The sequence below is a fragment of the Rutidosis leptorrhynchoides genome, chromosome 1 (assembly GCF_046630445.1).
Source record: "Rutidosis leptorrhynchoides isolate AG116_Rl617_1_P2 chromosome 1, CSIRO_AGI_Rlap_v1, whole genome shotgun sequence".
Taxonomy (NCBI): Eukaryota; Viridiplantae; Streptophyta; class Magnoliopsida; order Asterales; family Asteraceae; genus Rutidosis; species Rutidosis leptorrhynchoides.
This window is the reverse complement of record NC_092333.1, coordinates 706,108,593-706,127,455: the sequence shown is the minus strand read 5'-3', so window position 1 is coordinate 706,127,455 and position 18,863 is coordinate 706,108,593. Positions and strand designations below refer to the sequence as shown.

At 35.6% G+C, this 18,863-nt stretch overlaps 1 protein-coding gene across 1 annotated transcript; it reads right to left on the bottom strand.

Moving 5' to 3' along the window:
- Nucleotides 1–2,217: 2,217 nt before the first annotated feature.
- On the bottom strand, nucleotides 2,218–2,610 carry LOC139853665 (uncharacterized). Its single transcript, XM_071843041.1, has one exon. It carries the CDS (start codon nucleotides 2,608–2,610, stop codon nucleotides 2,218–2,220), a length of 393 nt encoding a protein of 130 aa, XP_071699142.1.
- Between the last annotated feature and the right edge of the window lie 16,253 nt (nucleotides 2,611–18,863).

The following is an 18,863-nucleotide window of genomic DNA, read 5'->3' as shown; positions in this document are numbered from 1 at the left end:
CCAGCTTCACCACCAACAACAACATCCGCATCCCACGCCTCAACATCGAACTCGGTACCTCGGATATCAACATCATACGCCCCATAGATACCAAGGAATATTAGTAATAATGAGTTAAAATGTATTGACTCATTCTTCCTGAAGAATTATATATGTATACTTTATATATATATGGTTTAATAAATCATTTTGTGCTAAGCTATTACGTGTGAATCTTAACTAGTATGTACTACTTGGTTAATTCATATCACAGTATGCTATGATGTACATCCTTCGTTAATGACTTAACAATCATTAATCACTGCTTCAGCACAATAAACTCCATTTCATAATAAACCAAGTGCATTATTCAAATACATGTTTGATTTTACACTTCTATTTTCGATATACTCGGAACTTTCTAGAAAACATTATTCGTGCCTTGTGAATTTCGCAAGAATTTCACGAGCATCAACATCATATACCGAGGTATAACAATGAACGATGAAGTATTGATTCATAACTTCATTAGAGAAATATTCCCCTACGATTATGTAATCTCTCAAGTCTTGAAGATTATTTATTCTCGTTACAACCGCGAATCAATTGAGTTTAATATTATATTAACTCATTAAATCTAATTATATATGAAGAATACATATATGAACGTATATCTTCATAAAGATTGTAATTAAAAATTCTTTTGTACAAACTGTTAATTGTGAAAATATTTTAACGGGTAGGTAATACCCGAGAAATATTTATATCTCACATTAATATATTGCAATGTACATTCTTCAATTCTGATTCAATAGTCAGTAACTATACTACTTACAAGATATATGTATTCGTTTACTAAAGAACAACCACTACATATTTTGACATATCAGAATTCAAGTAAAGCTTTAACAGATGATATCTTCTAAAGATCATTACATTCATGAATTATATTCATTCGTGTTGATTAATTCTCCTTTTTTCATAGCAAATACAATCAACTAAACCACATAATCAATAATATTTTATGTTTCATGAAAAGCTAGCATATAAACAAAATTCGATTTCCAAACAAACTAGGCTTAACCATTCATGAACACAAAATTTTAACCAACTCAAAATCACCTTTGAAATCCCCTACAACACATGAAAAAGTCCTATGATACTAAACATACCCAAAATTATCAACTCTATTGGCAATCCAACTCAAAACATCAAAAACCAAGTAGCTTCACACTTGACCCGCCCAAATTACCCCACACTATCATGAACTACCTCCATTAACCATCTAACACACAAAACCCCAAATTAAAAAGTTCAAATTCGGATTTAATCTCATAGCAAACCCTAGTATCAACAATATGCACTAATCAAATGTAAACATCATACAAACAAATCGTATTAGGCATTATTAACACTAATCATGTGAATCATTAAGCATTAAACAAATTAGGGTTAACCCCACACTTGAACTTCAACTAATCATCAATTAAAACATAACTAACATAAACAGAGATGAAATTAAGTGTAAGAGTAAGAGAAACGGACCCTAGGCGGCATGATTCACAAGTAATTGGAGAGAAAATCACAAAAAGAAACTTTGAAAATTGAAGAACCCTAGCTTTGAGATCGATGTAGGTGCTTGTGTATGTTAAAGTGGGTGTAAATTGGTTTGAAATAGCCTTAAAAACCCCTAAAAGTCGACTGGACCCATTTAAAATTCGGGTTATAAAAATTGGGTTCGGGTTTTTAAAACAGAGAACTGGTCTGACTAACCGAAATGCGCGGCGCGCATAAAGAGCGCGGAGCGCGTTTGTGTGTGGGAAAACTGCGAGGTGCGTGTATACATGTGCGACGCGCGTTATAGCTTGAAACCAAATCAGAAATTAACCAAAAATGCCCAGTTACCTTCCTTCACATGTGCGCGGCGCGCAGGCAAGTGCGCGGCGCGCAGTCACGTAAATTCGAATTTTCCTTTTTTTTTTAAATCACATAATTCCCTTTTTCAAGCATGAACCAAAACATTTAATTTCCCATGAACCAAAACAATTACCATTGATCAAATTGCACCTGTTTCAAGCATGAATAATACAAACTACGAAAATAATATGCAAACTCTACAACTAACAACTAGAACCATGATTTTCACGCGTCGTTAGAGGTAAAGATGAGTTTGATCTCATCATCCACCTCTTGCGGTCCATCGACGTAGTGTTTGATTCGATGACCATTCACCTTAAACTATTCCCCCTTTGAATTAACCAAATCAACCGCCCCATGGGGATAAACCTTAGGAACAATAAATGGTCCCGACCACTTAGACTTTAACTTTCCTGGAAACAAACGAAAACGTGAATTGAAAAGAAGCACACGATCCCCCTCCTTAAATTTATTAGGATCTTTTAAACGACTATCGTGCCACTTCTTTGTCCTCTCCTTGCTAATCAATGAATTTTCATAAGCATCAAGCCTTAATTCCTCTAACTCATTTAATTGGCTCAACCGAAGGTGACCCGCCTCCTTAAGATCAAGATTGCTCGTTTTGAGAGCCCAACAAGCTTTGTGTTCTATCTCTACTGGGAGATGACACGCTTTACCATAAAGTAAACGAAAAGGAGTGGTTCCGATTGGCATTTTGTACGCCGTTATAAATGCCCATAAGGCATCATCAAGTTTGAAGGACCACTCCTTAGGATTAGAACCAATTGTCTTTTCAAGAATCCTCTTTAAAGCTCGGTTGGTGTTTTCGACTTGCCCATTGGTTTGAGGATGGTAAGATGTAGAAACTTTATGGGTCACCCCATATCGTTTCAACACCTTTTCAAGTTGGGCATTACAAAAGTGAGTTCCCCGATCACTAATTAAAGCTTTTGGGGCACCAAACTGAAATAAGAGTTGTTTAAGGAACGAAACTACAACCCGTGCATCATTAGCGGGCAAAGATTGCGCTTCGACCCATTTCGAAACATAGTCGATGGCAACAAGAATGTAGAGTTTATTATTAGATTTCGGGAACGGACCCATGAAGTCAATCCCCCAAATATCGAAAACCTCGCAAACTTGAATAACATTTTGAGGCATCTCATCTCATTTAAGGATTTAGCCCGCCCGTTGACAAGCATCACATGATTGACATATTCGGTGGGCATCCTTGAAGATAGTAGGCCAATAAAAACCGGCCTCAAATACTTTTCGCCCCGTAACTTGGGGACCATAATGCCCACCCGTCGGTCCATGATGACATTGGACAAGAATGCGCTCGCATTCGTCTCCGGAAACACATCGACGGATCATTCCATCGGAACACCGCCTAAAGAGATAAGGGTCCTCCCAAAAATAATACTTAAGGTCACTAAAGAATTTCTTACGTTTATGATGTGACCAACCTTTTTCTAAGAACCCCCCCCCCCCCACCCAAGTAATTAGCAAAATCAACGAACCAAGGGTCTTCACACTCCTCCACCTTCATGAGATATTCATCGGGAAAATCATCATGAATAGTAGTCTCATCGAGAACGTCACGGGAGGGATTCTCAAGACGTGAAAGGTGATCGGCCGCCAAGTTCTCGGCACCCTTTTTATCCAGGATCTCAACATCGAATTCTTGCAAAAGCAAGATCCATCTAAGCAGTCGAGGTTTAGCATCCGGTTTGGCAAAAAGGTACTTTAGAGCAGAATGGTTCGTAAAGACTATAGTCTTAGATAAGACTAAGTAGGACCGGAACTTATCAAACAAAAAGACCACCACAGGGAGCTCCTTTTCAGTGGTAGTATAATTCAATTGTGCTCCTTGTAAGGTCTTACTTGCATAATAAATGGGTCAGAAATGTTTCTCAACCCTTTGGCCCAAAACAGAGCCAACAGTGAAATCGGATGCATCACACATAAGCTCGAACGGAAGAGACCAATTCGGAGCAATTATGATGGGTGCATTGATCAGTTTCTCCTTAAGAAGTTCGAATGCCTTTTGGCACTCTTTGGAGAAATTCCAGGGTGTGTCCTTTTCGAGGAGTTTGTTCATCAGGTTAGCGATTTTGGAAAAATCCTTGATGAACAGCCGGTAAAAACCGGCATGCCCGAGAAAACTCCGAACACCCTTAAGATCGGTGGGAGGTGGAAGGTTCTTAATAGCCGTTACCTTTACAGGATCCACCTCAATACCGTCCCTAGAAATCTTGTGCCCGAGGACTATGCCCCCTTGTACCATGAAATGGGACTTTTCCCAATTGAGCACGAGATTAGATTTCTCACACCTTACCAACATCCGCTTTAAATTAAGAAGGCATGAATCGAAAGTGTCTCCGAAGACCGAAAAGTCATCCATGAACACCTCCATGCAATCTTCTATCATATCATGGAATATGGCCATCATGCACCTTTGAAAAGTGGCCGGAGTGTTACAAAGGCCAAAGGGCATGCGACGGTATGAGAATGTGCCATACGGGCACGTGAAAATGGTTTTCTCCTGGTCCTCGGGCGAGATAGGAATTTGAAAATAGCCCGAAAAACCATCAAGAGAACAATAAAAGCTGTTTCCCGCCAACCTCTCTACCATTTGATCCATGAAAGGTAACGGGAAGTGGTCTTTGCGTGTGGCCTCGTTCAACTTACGATAGTCAATACAAACACGCCACCCCGTCACAGTCCAAGTGGAAATTAACTCATTTTTATCATTAGTGGTAACAGTCATACCACCTTTCTTAGGTACACAGTGTACCGGGCTAATCCACGGACTGTCAGAAATTGGGTAAATCAGACCTGCGTCAAGGATCTTAATGATCTCTTTCTTCATGACATCTTGCATGTGCGGGTTCAACCTCCTTTGACGTTGCACCACAAGTTTGGAGTTATCCTCCATAAGAAATTTGTGGGTGCAATAGGAGGGACTAATACCCTTGATGTCATGAATTTTCCACGCAATGGCCGGTTTATGGGCCTTTAGCATGGTCACAAGTTCAGTTTTCTGACCTGTAGTAAGAGAAGAAGAAATAATTACCTGGAGCTTAGATTCCTCCTTCAAATAAGCGTATTCCAAATGATCTGGAAGTGGCTTCAATTCTGACTTGGGAGGTTCTTCAATTGAAGACTTGCTCCGGTAATCTACATCACGTTTGAGTTCTTTGAACTCCTCCTCAGTCGGCTCATAGCCGTTTTCCATCAAGTGGTCAAAATATCCACCTCCTCAACTGCAACTCTTCATCAATTTCAACCAATGAACATTCTCCTGAACCCTGTAACTCTGGGAATTCCTGCAAAACTCAGACTGGACATTCACAGTGTTAAGAAAATAACATGTATCATCAGTGTAAGCAGGGTATTTTAAAGCATGGTCGATTGAGAAAGTTGCATGCAAATCATCTATTCTAAGGGTCAACTGTTGGCCATAAACATCAATGATACATCTAACCGTATTTAAAAATGGCCGACCCAAAATCAGTGGAATCCTTTCATCCACTTCCATATCAAAACCACAAAATCGGCTGGGAAAACCAATGACCCGGTCTTAACTAGCATATTCTCGACTATTCCACGAGGGAATTTAATAGAGCAGTCAGCTAGCTGAATAGCCATACGTGTGGGTTTCAACTCCCTGGGGTCTAGCTTTAAATAAATAGAATAGGGCATTAAATTTATGCTAGCCCCCAAATCTGCCAACGCTCTCATACAATCCAAATTACCCAGTAAACAAGGGATGGTGAAACTCCCAGGATCCTCAAGCTTCTCGGGAAGCTTGTTTGCAACTACCGCTGAGCATGCGGCATTCAACCTGACTGAAGACACGTTCTCCAGCTTCTTCCTGTTAGTTAGAAAGTCCTTAAGAAACCTTGCATACTTGGGCATACCTGCAATCACATCAATAAAAGGCAAATTTATGTTAACTTTTTTAATCAAGTCCATGAACTTGGACTTTTCCGCCTCAAGCTTCTCCGATCTCTGCTTACTCGGGAATGGGAGCGGTGGTTGATACTCTTTAACTACCGGTTTCGCAACAACGGTTTCCGGTACCCTTAACACCTTCTCAATCACCTGTTCCGGCTGCTTTTCCCCCTCCATTTCACTAGCAACTACCGGCTCACTATCCTTATCCAACGGCACTCGCAAATCATACTCATCTGTCTTCCGCGGTGAATCATATGCTAAACCACTTTGGGTAGTGATAGCATTAACGTGCCCATTCTTCGGGTTATTATCTGTTTTACTCGGTAACTCCCCCGGTTTTCTCTCATTACTCTGATTAGCAAGTTGACCAATTTGTTTCTCCAGATTCTGAATAGCTGCTTGTTGATTTTGAAACATTTGATCATTCTTCTCTTTGTTTTGAGTAATAGTAGTAACAAGCTGAGTTTGAGACATCACAAGCTTTTCGATCATAGCTTCAAGGTTGGACTTTTTCTCTTCGGCTTGGGGTTTCTGAAAATACCCGGGAGCTTACTGTTGATATCCTCCACTAGAACCTGGCTGGAACCTCGAACCTTGATTACCTTGAGGATTATAGGGATTGTTGAAATTCCTATTAAACTGCGCACGTCCCTGAAACTGATTGTTGTTCTGTTGACTAATATAAGCGATCTCTTCTTTCTGGTTCATAGTCAAACCTGCATCACAATCTTTTCCTAAGTGTAATCCCCCACAAAACTCACAACCAACCTTAATACCATGCATGTCCTTCTCCAACTTCTCCAAGTGCCTACCAAATTTGTCCAACTTAGCATTAATAGACCCATAATCATCAAACGCACCAGTGGTTTCGGTTCTCTTAACTGAAGCAGAATGGGTTGACTCATGATCTTGATACCATTCATGAGTGTAAGTATCTTGCTTTTCAATAATCTCTAGTGCCTCTTCTTCGGTCTTATCCATTAAAGTTCCACATGCTGCTTGATCAATACTCTGACGAGTTGGTATGTCACACCCCTTATAGAAAATCTGGACCTTTTGTAAATCATTCAACCCGTGTTGCAGACACGAGCATAACATATTAGAATAACGGTCCCAAGCATCAAATAATGTCTCATTGCTCTTTTTTTTGAATTGCGAAATATCTGCTTGAAGTCTAGCAGCTCGAGACGCAGGGAAAAACTTTGCTAAAAACTTATCCATCAAAACTTCCCAAGAGGTATTCGCTCCCTCTGGCTGCTTATCTAACCATCTCTTAGCTTCTCCCTTAAGAGTCCAGGGAAAAAGCCTTGTCTTGATCGAAGTATCGGCAACCTCATGCAGCTTGAAAAGGTTGCAAACATCATTGAAAATATGAAGATGCTCGTTAGCATCCTCACTATCCTTGCCATGAAATTGGCAGTCTATCCTCACTATCCTTGCCATGAAATTGGCAGTCAGAAGAAATCAAACTCAGAATCGGACCTGTAATTTGAAAAGGCTGAGTGATGTTCGGTTGAGTAATCGAATTGCCTTGGCCAGCTCGGGTGGCCTTCAAATTTTCTGCCATAGTCTGAGGATGATTTGGTTGTTCTTGTTGTTCAGCCATCTCTTCAGTCTCGAAAAGATATAATGAAACGTAAGATTCTTCTTCTTCTCTGATTTCAGGTGGTGTATCGGGCAGCATAGTCTCAGAACTACTACCCAAATTAATTATATTAGCACTCGAAGAAGAAGATGAATCCACTGTAGACTGTTGCTCTTGACTTAATGCTCTGAATAACTCTCTTTCGGGTTCGTCAAACGGTTGAAGAATCAGAGAATTAGAAGAACGCGTATGTGGCATGCATTACCTGTTATCTGTGAAATCAAAACTAACAACTAATTAAACGCACTGATTCAACTAAGAATAAATGAAAAGAAATAATAAACTATAACTAAAACTAAACTAAGAACAATTAGATAACAAGCTTAATTTTTGACACAACTGTCCCCGGCAGTGTACCCGATCATGCAATAGTATAAAGTTGGTAATTCCGAAATCGTTCCAAGGACAGTTTAACATGAGAATTAAGATTGCAACTAATAAAAATAAACTAAATTAATCTATGAAAGTAGAAAGTACGAGATAATTTGCTTTGTGGCTATTTAACGATTAGCCAAATCAATGATAGATTAAAAGTAAAAGACAATATTTTTGTGTTTTTAAGTTTAAGCTTTAAAGCAAACAAACAAGTAAAAATAAGATAGTTGAAATCAAATAGGAGAACGAATGTTTGTCTAGACCATTTACACCTAGTATTGGATGCATTTAGATTAAGCCCCAATTATTATCTAACTAATGTGAATTATCTAGTCGGTTCACCTGGAATTCCCCAGCGCAAACACTTCAGTTAAGATTACACGAAATGGAATTCCCTGTAGCCTAAGACCTCCTAATTGGGACCAAATATTCCAACTAAGATGAAGACTCGAATCACAATCACACCAACTCTGGTTGCGTATAATTCACCCCTATTTCGTCTAGCCTTTTGAATCCAATTTACTCTCGTCTCCGAGTAAGCAAACAATCAATTAAGACAAACCAATTGTAAATTTATGTATTAAATTAATGAACTCTCGTCCTATCAAACAAATACACAACCAATTGAATCGAAAAGTCTAGCTTTAATAAGAATCGTTCTTTAATTTAAACATCAAATCATCATTAATTAAAAGAATAACTGATAAGTAGCATCAAATACAAAGGTTTATAAGTCTAGACAAACATTAAATAACTTAGCCAATAACCATGGCAACAATAGAAATCAAAGAAACAATTAATAAAGAAAACATTGTTTGATAAGTAGAATCAACCTAACACGATGAATCTTGATTAGTGCTTGAATTGATCCTTGACAGCGGAATGATTAGAGCGTTAGAGTAACCTTGGAATTCCCCAAAGGTGCCCAAAAATTGCCCTAAGAGCTCCCAAAATCGGCTGTGAAAAAGATTCCCCTTGGAATAAAAACTGCACGTTATTTATAGCAAATAAAAATCTGGCCGACCTATTATGCGCGGCGCGCAGAAAAGTCCGCGGCGCGCACTAGCGAATAAAACATGATGTCAATATTAAAAGCTGACTGATCTCTCTTGAAGTTATAACGCGCGGTACGCAGCCTTATGCGCAGCGCGCACCCCTGTATTCAGCAATTCTTCGCTGTTTTTGTATATCCCAAGTCTTGGTCTCGTCCTAAATCACCCAATAACACAGAAACTGCTGTAAACGCGCCATAAACTCCATAAAACACTCAATTAATCAATTCTCGGCTCTCAAATCATAATCTTTATAATACTCGCGAATAATAACCAAAACCGTATTCAGTTGGACTAAAAATGACGGATATTGCCATGATAAATATATGAGAAATGTGCAATATCAGTAACTCAGAAAATTCGGATTACATGTGAAACCCTAACGAAAACTTCGATTAAGCATATCTTGAGCATACGATAACGAAATCAAGCGAAATCAAAGTCTAGATTAAATAGTTTTTCCATACCTTTTCATCTATACACATTATATGATCTGTCCACAACTCAATTATATCAGATCTAACGATTACCAATTCGTTTTTCAAGTAAACAACGCCAATCGATCAATTAAACGATAAATGAAAACACTAAACATCATTAATTGAGCACTAGACTTGATTACACTATGTAATTGAATAAAAATATGAATTATAGAAATTAGGGTTTGTGTTTATTGATGTGCGAGCAGAGGGGTACAAAATACTATTATTTTTATTACGAAATACGACGAAATATGATACAAGTTTTAATTATTTATGTACAAATGGAATATACTTAAACTCTGCTACAACACTATAGGCAGTGTACCTAATCGTAGAGTAGTATAGTTTTTAGTAAGTCCGGTTCATTTCACAGGGAGACGGCTTATTTTACACTATATTTTAAACAACTATATTTGTACAAAATATATATATTACAATTATTATTATTATAAAAATGGGGGTTTTACCGTTTAATGACTGGTTTGTCAATTTTATATTTTAAGCGTAAAGATAAATGATGATAATTAAAGTGCGTAAAGTAAATAACGATATTTAAATGACGATAAAATAAATAACAATAATTAAAATGACAATAAATAAATGTACGAGGAAATATAAAATAAAATATATTATGCTTATTTAAACTTCCGTACTCATGATGTTTGACGTTTTGATTTTAATGTATTACCCTGGGTTAATTGTTCTTTGTCCTGGATTATTTGATAAGTCCATCTGGTTTTGTCCATAATAGTCATCGGTCATAATTATAAAGTGCGAGGGTCTTCGCCAAATTAACCTTATACCCGAAGTCAAATATTCTAACTAATTGGGGACTTCAACTGTAATAAGGTTTTAATACATTGTTACTGATTACACCAGGTTATCGACTGCGTGTAATCCAAGGTTTTAATACTTTATTAACAATTACACCAATTACCCTTGAATGTAATCCACCCCTGTTTTAATGAGTCCATTGACTATTAATCCATCCTCGTGTCCGGTCAAATGAATAATTATTAGTGTTTATACATATCCCGCTCACCGTACCCAGTCAAGCGTATGTGGTTATATATAGATACGTCAAATTATAAATCTCTATATTAAATTAACAAGATATCATTTAGTTAATCAAATATAAAGTCCATTAATAGCCCATAGTCCAATTTCCACAAGTGTCGGTCTTTTGTCCAAACCCCAATTATGGTCCAAAGCCCAATAATCCGGTCTTAATATTTAGCCCAACATCACGATTACTTCTGCTCAAATAAGCATACTAATAACTTAAGCACGATACATAATTAAAAAGGGAGAATTTAGCTTACAGTGATTATTAAACGCGTAGTGTTACAGGGACAGAGTTTTGACTTTAAAACCCGTAAAATAACCTTTACATTACCCAAACTTACTAATATAAAACTAAGAGTTGTAATCACTTGCATCCATAAATTTGCTTGAAAACAAAGGGACCAATGAGAATGCGACATGTGGCGCGAAAATCACATGTGATTGAAAAAAAAATATTCGAATTTTTTTTTTTGAAATTTTGTTTTTCGAAAAAAAAATTTCGAATTTTTTTTTTAATTTTTTTTCGATTTTTTTTTTTTAAATCATATGTGATTATGCATGTCAATCACATATGATTGTAAACCCAATCACATGTGATTATACATGACAAATCCAATCACATGTGATTGTAATGCAGGTAAATCACATGTGATTGAAAAAAAGAAAAATTAAAAAAAATTTAAAAAAAAAATTTTTGAATTTTTTTTCAATCACATGTGATTTTCGCGACACATGTCGCGCTCTCATTGGTCTCTTGGATCTCAACTTAATTTATGGACTCAAATGAATATTACTCATAAAACTAAACTATATCATATATACAGAGGGAGAGATATATGATATTGGTGTGTGTACTCGACGATCAAACTGGCTATTTATAGGACCTGACCCAACTTTCTGAGCCATGCGATCACATGAGTTTTACTCATGCTGGCCATGCGATCGCATGGCCGCCTATCCCTGGTCACAATGATTTCTTTGCTAGCTTGTAGACGTTATATTATAATAATTAATATAATATATAATATAATATACATAATTATATATATATATATATATATATATATATATATATATATATATATATATATATATATATTATATTCTTGTGCATAGTTGACTCGTAATTTTAGGTCCGTTGTCTCGCGCGTTGATGCTCGGTTTATGTCTCGGTTCTGGATTTTTGAACGTCCCTTCGTACGCGTAGATATCTTGTACTTTGCGTTTTGAAGTTTGTAATTTGCACAAAAAATTATTTTCCTTAACTCCCAAAATCCGCGCAAGTCTATTAACTCACTTTTAGTGGCACTTTTGAGTGCAATATGGCTTTAGTGGCACTTTTCTAGCTTTAGTGGCACTTTTTCTTCAATTCTTTAATCTTCGTGCTTTGACTTCGCATTTATTTATTTAAACGATTACACCTTAAAAATAGAACAATTACAACTAAAAACTTTACATATTCGGATGATATTGAGACTAAATATATGTTCGTTTGGAGCAATATCAAATATCTCCACACTTGAACGTTGCTGGTCCTCAAGCAATACATAACTTGAAATTAAAACATACTTCATTCGAATCACTTTTTTTTTATTCTCACACTTTATACATCAGTGATTTTGGTACGGCGGTATGAACAATGATAGTAACAATGTGGTTTACAGTCCCACATGACTATGAAAATTTATATCCTTTAAGGATATTGGATCTTTATGAAATATTTGATCTTTTGAAAATTCAATCTAGCTTTTACCCTAGATAAGTTTTCCGGAATAACCCTTCACCGGTGTTGTAAAATGTTTTTGTGGGTTTTGTGGGTTTCAGATTTTAAAATTTTAGCTCAAAACTTGTGGTTTTGTGTCACCCACTTGCTAATCCTTGTATTAGGAAAGCACACGTCCAGTTTACTTGCTCCGTATATTACCATTCGGTAAACTACCCTCCGGTTGTAAAGGAAAGCGTTGAACAAGCAACTGTTAAGGCAATGTCTAATGACATGCAGATGTTCATGGTCCACAACGTGTTGGATGCAATTACTATCCTTTGTAAGAGAAATAGTAAAGGTCACCCTATAATTTTTCGGTCTGGCACAAGGTCCTGTCTTCGACCATGCTATGCAACCACTGTTCTTACGTTTGACACCCGATTTGGTTCAGGTGACCTAATGAATTTCGGTGAATTCTTAGGATTTTACGTTCAATGGTAATGAACGCATTAAAAAAAGGTTTTTCAGAAAACAAATCGGTTTTAGTTTTTGATCAAAATATTTTCTCGTTCAAGCTCGAGTTTAGATATCATCGAATTCCATGAGTTTGTAATTCTCAATCTTTAAAGTTAATCTCAAGGATTGAGTAATATCAGGCTTAAAAGCTGATTTTTAATCTTTAAGGAGATTATCCTTTCTGGGGTCTGATTCATTAGTCTTATCAAGCTAATTTACACGGCGCCCTCCCTATTTTACGAGACAGATCCTCTCATGGTAAGGATAAGTCTGACCACTTGGCGACCCTGTTTGATGCTGAGATCCGTAGATTGATGACTTTTCGAGATTTTTTGTCAACCTACAGCTGGTCTGGATGACAACTTCCTGACCTAAATCAAGAAACGCATGTCTTTTTCGGAAGACTTTACTTCCTTTTTATGATGGAATTGATTCATCGTGTAGATCCATCTTTTCATTCATTTATATTGTGATGACCCGGAAATTTCCGACTAATTTTAAACTTAATCTTTATATTATTTTGACACGATAATCAAAGTCTGTAATATTGAGTCACAAATATTTTGAACTGTTTCATATATTCGTTTGACTTTCGACCATTCCCGACGATTCACGAACAACTATTTATAAATAGATAACATATATATTTAAATAGGTATTTATAATTTGAAATATAATTTAGAATATTATATAATATGATTATTAGGATTTATATTGTAAAATAAATAAAATAAAATGCGATTAATGGAACCTATAGAATATATAGATATATATAAATATGTATATAAATATTACTTGTAAATATGTAAAGTTATATTAAATCTATTTGTTTAAAAATATATAATATATTTGTTTTAGTAATTAACTTTGCTATTTTAAAACTGTTTATATATAGAAAGAGAATATAAATGATTTCGAGCTTAATTAGTAAACGTCAGTAATACTCAGTTGACATTTCGTTAGCGTTCATATAGATTTAATATAAGTTTATGATAGATTAAAATAAAAGTTGAACTGTAAATCGATTACGAAGATTTTTGATTTGTTAAAAGTATTTTTACCTTTTTAAGTTTAAATATTAGTACTCTGTACATATAAATCGAAACAGAAAATAAATAATTTTCGAACCTTTTTGATCAGGTTTCAAACAGGTAATGAGTGAAATAATTAAATATGTTTAATCTAAAAATTTGAGATTTTTAGAGACACTTTTATACATTAACTGTTTAGCAATGGACACGATATGGCTATCCGGGATAAACTGTCGGTAGTATATGACAATAATGAGGCTGCTAAACTGTTTACGTACTGTGTCCATTTCAATTCATGTGATCTTTGGTATTATTATTTAATATTATAATTATTATTTTATATATAATTCAATATATATATAGCAAGAGAGTTAGATTGAAATGGAGAAGACACAAAACTACCACCGGCATCCTCTTCATCACCTCCGGCCACCCAAGCTCACCCCACCTCACCATCATCTACTTTAACCGCCACCACTAACCACCAAGGACCACCACAACCAACACCACTTGCGGTTTCCTTGTTCTTCTTTGACAAAACATCAACCACACTCTCCATTGTTCCATCAACGATCAAGACTACCACCCTACAATCACCCAACCACCGTGAGCAACACCGGACCTCCACCTTCATCATAGGTTCCACCACCAAGAACAATTACCATGCTACTCGTTACGATTTCTGTTTGAATGATTCGTCCCACAACAACCCGTCACCATTACTCTCTCTCTCTCTCCTCCTCTCTCTCATATATCTTTCTTGTTGAGATCACTACAAAACACCACAAGAATACCTCGTCAACTAATTAATCAATCACCCAAAATAACCACCATATAAACTATCACGGTTTAACCGCTATAAAACTTTTTATGTCTCTATTTGTATCTCTCATCAAAACCTGCAATCTTCTAGACTACATCAGCTGCAACTTCTATTTTTTGTGTTAAACCGACGCTAACCATCACAGAACCATCCATATTGTACACTGCTACGGCTGCTACAATTTGTCTTCTGTTTTCTGGTTATTCGAACACACAACATGCTATTGTATTTACACGAAATCCACATCAAAACCCACTGTGACCTTCTGATAATCGTTTCTATTTTTCTTGAAATCATAAAAACTAGATCATCATCATCATCTCAAGGGAGGTCTCTCACCATATATAAACAATCCATTGAACCTCCACCGCCACCGTACAATCATCCTAAACCGTCACCTTGAAAACACCATCAAAATCACTTTGAATTATCACTTATCGAAAACCTCCTCCCACCTTGATCACCAACCATCAACCACTTCCCACCAACTCCTAACATCATCGCTAACATCATCGCCACCACCACTGGAAGAACCACTACAACCCGGCCACCATCTCCTTCACCTCTCCCTCTCGCTCTCTCATCTCTCTCCCTTAAACTAAAAACCACCACTTAAATCACCAATACCTTAAAACCATTGATGGATAGCTACTACAGCTACAGTTTTCTATTTTATCATCTAGAAAAGTGAACGCGAAGGAAGAATTTGATGATGCTGATGTGATGATGGTAACGGAATATGAAGATGATGATTAATGATGAAAGCTTGATGAACGAATGGTGATGATGGCTGTGTCGGCTGCATAAGTGGAGGACAGCATCTTTTATTTCTTTTTCCTCTTTTTGTTGTTCCAGCCGACAAGATATATGTATCAACCATAGACCGGACTGCTTATTAGGCTTAGTATTATGATTGGGTTAAAGAAAACGTTATTGGGCCGTAAATTTGCAGCATGAGTTCTGGCCTATTATTTGTTGGGCTGTTATATTTTTTTTTCTGTTTTCAACTTGGGCCAAAATGTTATTTTCTGTTGTGGGTCGTGAATGGTGCAGTTGGGCCAAATATGATGTTAGGCCGATGGCAGTTTAGACATAGAATCAATTACGGTGTAAATGAAATTACGTCTAAGGTTATATCAGAAAAGAATGAGTGGAGGAGCGGTCTTGGGTGTTTGCGGGTCTGCGAGAGGTCGCGATTTCGAACTCGGTCTGGGGCATTTCTTTTTAGAGAAGCTTTTATAAGGGTATACTCTTTTATTTTATTTCTATTATTATTATTATTATTATTATTATTATTATTATTATTATTATTATTATTATTGTTATTAATGTTGTTACTAATATTAAAATTATCATTCAAAGTATAAATTTTATCATTTTACTACTAGTATAAGTATTATTATCAATATTAGGATTATGATTAATATTATTACTATTATTTTTTTTATGAAGATAATATAATTTACTATTATTTTCATAAATATTAGTATTAGTAACATCCTATAATTATCATCATTATTATTATGTATTGTTATTATTATCATTATTAACAACGTTATTAGATCATTATAAGTATTAATACTATCTTACTAAATATATATTTCATATATAAAAATATACTTATAAGTAATGTTACATATAAGTATGTATTAATCATATAAACAAATTTTATACGCACATTCATATATAACAAATTAGGTATATTTTTTTATATAATACTAACTAATTATATTAATATAACTATCTAAACACTAATTATTTTAAATATGCATACACAAAATTATATATATATATATATATATATATATATATATATATATATATATATATATATATATATATATATACATATATATATATATATATATTATATATATATAACATAAGTTATAATATACGAATTTGCTCAATTACGAGTATATACATTAATATATGTATGAATGATATAGGTTCGTGAATCCGAGGCCAACCCTGCATTGTTCAGTTCCGTCGTATGCATATTTTTACTACAAAATATCGTATCGTGAGTTCATTTGATTCCCTTTTACTCTTTACATTTTTGGGACTGAGAATACATGCGCTATTTTTACAACTGCTTTATTAAATGCTTTTGAAATATATTTTGAACTAAGAATTCATGAAATGTTTTTATAAATGTTTGACGCGATATGACACAAGCAAAACATTCCTCGAATGAATTAATATGCAGACAGAAGTTCTGTGGATTATTATTGAATTATGTGGACATGATAATTGTCACCAATTGATGTGAATATTTGTTTCCTAATTATTATTTCTTGGTAACCTAAGAGTTAGAATCGGGTATGGCCCTAATTCACGCAAATCCTAAAGGTAGTTACCGGGTTTAACACCCCCACCCAGAATGTTCACTAGACGGAAGAGCTAGTGGACGTAGTGTTTAGTACTTCGAGGTTTATATATTATACAGACGAGATGTTCTGTTTTTGGGGATATTATTTATGTGCATTATATGTTAAGGTCGGTTACCAAGCCAAGCAATGAATGAAAAGTGAATGTTATGTATTGAGAGAATGATTTTATATACATGTTATGTGTATGAAATTTTTTTACACGAGATATGTGTACGGTTACTAAGATTTATGAAAAATAGTTTTGTACACGAGATAAGTGTACTGTATTTAAATCTTGTGGTCTATCAAAATGATGAATTTTATTGTTTACGATAAACTCATGAACTCACCAACCTTTTGGTTGACACTTGAAAGCATGTTTATTCTCAGGTATGAAAGAAATCTTCCGCTGTGCATTTGCTCATATTAGATATATTACTTGGAGTCATTCATGACATATTTCAAAAGATGTTGCATTCGAGTCATCGAGTTCATCAAGATTACTACTAAGTCATTTATAGTTTGGATATATTATGAAAGGGTATGCATGCCTGTCAACTTTCGATGTAATGAAAGTTTGTCTTTTAAAACGAATGAAATGTTTGTAAAATGTATCATATAGAGGTCAAGTACCTCGCGATGTAACCAAATGTAATGTATTCATCCAGATGGATTAGGATGGGTCATGAAAGTTGGTACCAGAGCGGTGGTTTTAGCGAACCAGGTCTTGCATTAGTGTGTCTAACTGATAGTTGCTTAGGTGCATTAGTGTGTCTAACTGATAGTTGTTAGGTGCATTAGTGGGTCTGGACTTCGACCGTGTTTGCATGTCAAAAGTTTTGCTTATCATTTCATGTCGAAAATTACTTGCTTATCATCCTTAAAGTCTAGACACGTCTTACTGCCTCTATTACATAGACAGTGTATAGATAAATTCATATCTTAGCGTATCTGTTATTGTTACCTTTGCCTGACAACTTTCGTAGATTCCTCCGTAACTTATGGGATTTTAGTATTATATATGCATATGTAAATATGTATTGCAGGGTACTAATCTACATCTTATAATCTATTTCTTATCGAAAATCCTTCATCTAATCATACGAGATGAATCCCTCAACCAGTTCGAGTCCCTCAGATTCCGATAGCTATTCCGATAGTTATTCCGACAGTTATTCCGACATGGAGTTTCACTCGAGCTCCGAAAGCAGTGTGACCGGAATGGATCAACCAATTAGCCATCATCTATTCTGGATGAATTGGGGATGCGTTCGTAGTCTACTTAATCATTGGAGACAAGAAGAAGGCGATCCTTTCCATCCACCACATTATCCTCTTGGCGAAGAACCCGAAGCACTTACCGGCGAACCAGTCCAAAACACCATTTTAACCCTCATTTCCAGAATATCTCGCCACGATTATATTCTAGCTAAAATTCAAAACCTTATTCATTCGCTCATTTTAACCGACAATCATCTCGGAATAATAGAAGAAGTCAACGAACTTCGCGCTCGAGTAATCAACTTGGAAAATATTGTGCAAAACGTACCAGCTTCAGCAACATCACCGGCACCAACAGTACCATCAACAATCCATGCCTCACATCACAATCTGTACCTCGAACATAATCATCGTTCTACATGACGTTCTACATCATTTATCTTCGTTCAACATAGCGATTATGTAATCTCTAATGTTTTAGAGGTTATATATTCTTGTTCTAACGGTAAATCGAATGAGTTTAATATCATATTGACTCATTAAATCCATGATTATATCTGAAGAAAATATATATGTATATGTAATTAAAAATTCTTTCGTACAAATTGTTAATCGTGAAAATATTTTAACGGGTAGGTAATACCCGAGGAATATTTAGATTTCACATTAATAAGTACACTGTACATTCTTTCAAATCTAATTCAACAGTCATTTGCTATC